Raw genomic sequence first — 3755 nt, forward strand, 5'->3', positions numbered from 1 at the left:
GGGGAGGGGGATAGTTATGAAGAAGAAACTGTGGATGTTGGCACTAATTTTCTGTACCGGACAAGGGGATATAACTCTTAATTAGCAGATGACTGAAACTGTGAAATATTGGTTAATGGTAGAATTTGCTCTATCAAGAGCATTGTTGTGTTCAGCTCTAAAGATAGCTTGTACGTGCAGACGTGAGATTTATGTTTATGATTGATTATTCAGCTGAATGATTAATGTATGATCTGCCTATAATTCAACGCTTAAAGCTATTATGAAACATTTCCGAAAAGATGTACATAATCTAATATTGGTTCACTAGTGCATGATAGTTTCTAGCTGCACACCTGAATATAAAATTTGTTAATACCATAATCCATTCTCTGTTTGATCATGGAGATCAGTTTTCTTACTTTATGAATTTTCAAGTCCAAAAATCCTCTGCTTTTCCCAGTGCTTACCCAATGGAACAAGTTTGAATCAGAAAAATCAGACTTCAATATATTTACCACATCATCAAAATTTAGTACAAAAAAAATGGAAGAATTTAAAAATAATTTTGCTATACTTGTTCCGAATCTAGAATTTTCGTATGAATTTTATGTACAAAGACTTTGTGATGAAGATCTGTTCCTGTTCATGAATCTACATCTGTATCGCTAGAATTGCTCCTGGACTTGCCTGTCATGAAATTTGATGGCAAGACTGGGAACCTCATTTTGGTTCTTGATTCTTGTAAATTTGGTGATTGTGATCCATAATTTGCAGTTGATGACTTCCTTCTTTGTTGATTCCTTGCTATTTCTGCACAGACCCCGTCGACCATACCTAGAAAGTCTCTAACTATAACAAATATTTGGAAAGGATCCTTTGAAGCCCCTGCTTGATAATACTCTTTGGTTCTTCTTACAAGATCCATCACTCTTTTTTGCTCCTCTCTTATAGCGTTCAGTTCCTCTTCAGCATGATCAAGAAACCCTTTCATTTCTTGTACAAATCCCCCTTTTCCATCAGCCACACATTGCAATGCAAGCTGTTTAACTTCTGCTACACGAGCAGTAAGAGCTGAGCAAGTGCCAGAAAATGTGTTGAAATCTACTGTGGCTGCTTTTTTCACGTTAGTGAATTCAGCACTTAGGCCTCCTACTACTGGTAATCCAAGCATAATATATTCCTTCTCTCTGTCCTCCTCTTTTGGTGTTGAATGATCAGAGCTGCTAATGTTGCGGCTTCTGCTGCTGCTGCTGCTGCGACTAAGGCTATGACTTCTGCTGATAAAACATTTCTTTCCCTGGGACCGGACTACTTCTTCTACCACAAAGTGGAGTAGAGTAGTCTTTCCATCAGTGCTTTTAACGTCAGAGAGCTTAAGTAGTGAATTAAGGTTAAAAGCTTGAGCATTCCCTCGGGCAGTTCCAGCATTCATGCGATTGCCAGCCTTGAGTATTGCTTCTAGGAGTTTCATAAACAGTCTTTGAGAGCGAAGCTCCTTGCACCCAAACTCTAGTGTTTGTAAAGACTCCTTCATGAGGAGAATTTCCAAGTCATAGTTTGTTCTAAATTGCATGGCATTAAGACGTATGAAGGCTGAGGGAATAGCGTTTAAAATGTGGAACAAAAAGGATTCAGCATCGGCAAGTCTTGTTGGATCTCCATCAAAATCAAGGATTTGGGATTGTTCTTCTTCTGTGGGGGCAATTCTCATGAGCTTTTCAACAGTATCTGCTTCAAGCCCGTGTCCTTCATTTAGGGCTTCAAGGAGTTCCCTACGAGAGAGAGCCAAAGATTTGAGCACAATTGCTATGTTCTGGGATTTTCGGGCATCAAGAACCATGATTTGTGCTGATGGGCTAGCGTTTGTACTCGTTGTATTCTTTGAGTTACTACTACCAGTAGCGGATTTCCTATTTGTTACAACATATCCAAATAAAGCTTCCATAAGATCATCATCGAACCTGAAGAATCAATTCAAAAAAGAGCCTCCAAATCAGTAAAAAAGTAAAACATTGTTCTTTTTTTGTCAGAAAAAGAATAAAATTTGCTTATAGATTGAGAAATAGTAAATTTGGACTTACTTAAAAGAACCGCCATTGATTTTGTCCCACACCATCGAATGACCAACATTCTTCTTGTTCACCTTATCCCAGTGCAATGGCTTCAATTTCATCTGATTATTTCCGTCCGTGGCACCATCTCCAGAAGACTCCCCTGATTTACCCCTACTAGACTTATCACTGGCTGCTGGAGGAGGTTTCAGAAACGTAGCTGAACCACCCGCTTTGTTAGGAGGTGGAGGTGGTGAGACAGGAGTTTTTGCTGGAACTGGAGGAGCTGGTGGGGGTGGAGGCTGAGGAGTCACCGGACTTCTATTATTGTTTTGAATTGGTAATGGAGGTGGTGGTGGTGGCGTTGGAGGTTGTGCAGGTTGCATTGATGCTGGAGGCAAAAATTTTGATTGAACCGGTGCTTCCCTTTTCTCTACTGCTTTTAGGACAATCCCATGAGATGGGGGAGGAGGTAGAGGACCTATATTTTCACTTGAATCATCATCATCATCATCTTCAGGAGGTGGAACATGGGAAGTGGATGACTTCCCACGAAGCAGAGGAATTTCCTGTACAGGCTCTACCTTCTTGCTTCGACTTCCTTTTCGAACCATTCCTCCTTCTTCTTCATCCTTTGGACTATGCAAAATCTCTTTATGGAAGCCGTTTTTGCTTTCTCCGTCTTCAAGCTGTCGCCAATAAAGCACATCTAAACCATTCTCATCTACAATTAATCCCTTTATAGGTCCATTAACTCTTGCAAAGTCATCTGGAAGCACTCTAGCCTGACCTCCCCGCAAACTATCCCCAACTCTCTCTCTTTTGCGTTGTGCAACAACATATTTTCTAATGAAAAAGAAGAATATTCCTGCAATAACTATAGTGCTGGCAGCAGTTGCAGCTACTGCCTTTGCAATAGTACTATTGGTGTCATTCGATGAAGATGGTGATGATGGTGGCGGTGGTTGTGAATCTAATGATCGTTCTGGACCTGGAAGAGCACTTGAAGGTTTTGGTGAAATTGGATCTGGGGCAGGAGATGGAGCAGATGGGTAAAAAACTTCAATATTTTGAGGAGAACCTTGGGAATAAGCGAAAGGTAAGACAGAAATGAAAAACACAACCATCAGGTTGATAAAGATCCGAGTCTGAAACTTAACAGCCATGGAAGAGTTGGATTGCTGCAGAGAAGATCAGAACGGAATAAACGTTTTGATTTGTTTAATTTGGAGGAATGAAATATTATGCTTTTGTCCTGTGCTTTTTGGTTTTGGTAAACCAGGCCGCTGACACTTTCAAAAATAGTGGTTTACTCCTTTTCCGTTCAGGTCCCTTTCCACACGGAAAATACCCGTCAAACTCAAACGATTGCATTAAAAAGCTTTCGCCTAATCCTCTTTTCAGAATTTTAAAACTGGGATTTGGAACTTTCAATAATTTTTTTATTAATAGTACTACTATTCTATTGAGCTTTGCAGCTGGATCGTGGATAAAAATGGTTCTCTACCTTTTCAGAGCTGTTAATCAGTAAATCATAAAAGTTTGGTATTACTGTTTGAAATTTAGAAAAAAATGTGTTTAAAAATTGTGAGAAAATTTTAATTTAATATTTTCAAGTGTTTAACTTTGATATGAAAAGGTGTTATTAGAAATTGAAATATTTAAAAACTATAAATAAGATAAGAAGATAATAAAATTATTTTATCAATAAAAATTAAAATA

The 3755-nt window shown here is 38.8% G+C and overlaps 1 protein-coding gene across 1 annotated transcript; it reads right to left on the reverse strand.

Annotated features, from left to right (window-relative positions):
- Positions 1–468: 468 nt before the first annotated feature.
- On the reverse strand, positions 469–3306 carry LOC111317830 (formin-like protein 4). The gene is made up of 2 exons (XM_022920300.2): positions 2064–3306; positions 469–1943 (listed from the first exon to the last, which is right to left on the reverse strand). The coding sequence occupies exons 1-2, from the start codon at positions 3197–3199 to the stop codon at positions 626–628; spliced, it is 2454 nt and encodes an 817-aa protein (XP_022776035.2). The 5' UTR covers positions 3200–3306; the 3' UTR covers positions 469–625.
- Positions 3307–3755: the final 449 nt, after the last annotated feature.

This window comes from Durio zibethinus, chromosome 2 (assembly GCF_047325235.1).
Source record: "Durio zibethinus cultivar Kanyao isolate XHJ-2024 chromosome 2, ASM4732523v1, whole genome shotgun sequence".
In the NCBI taxonomy this organism is placed as follows: domain Eukaryota; kingdom Viridiplantae; phylum Streptophyta; class Magnoliopsida; order Malvales; family Malvaceae; genus Durio; species Durio zibethinus.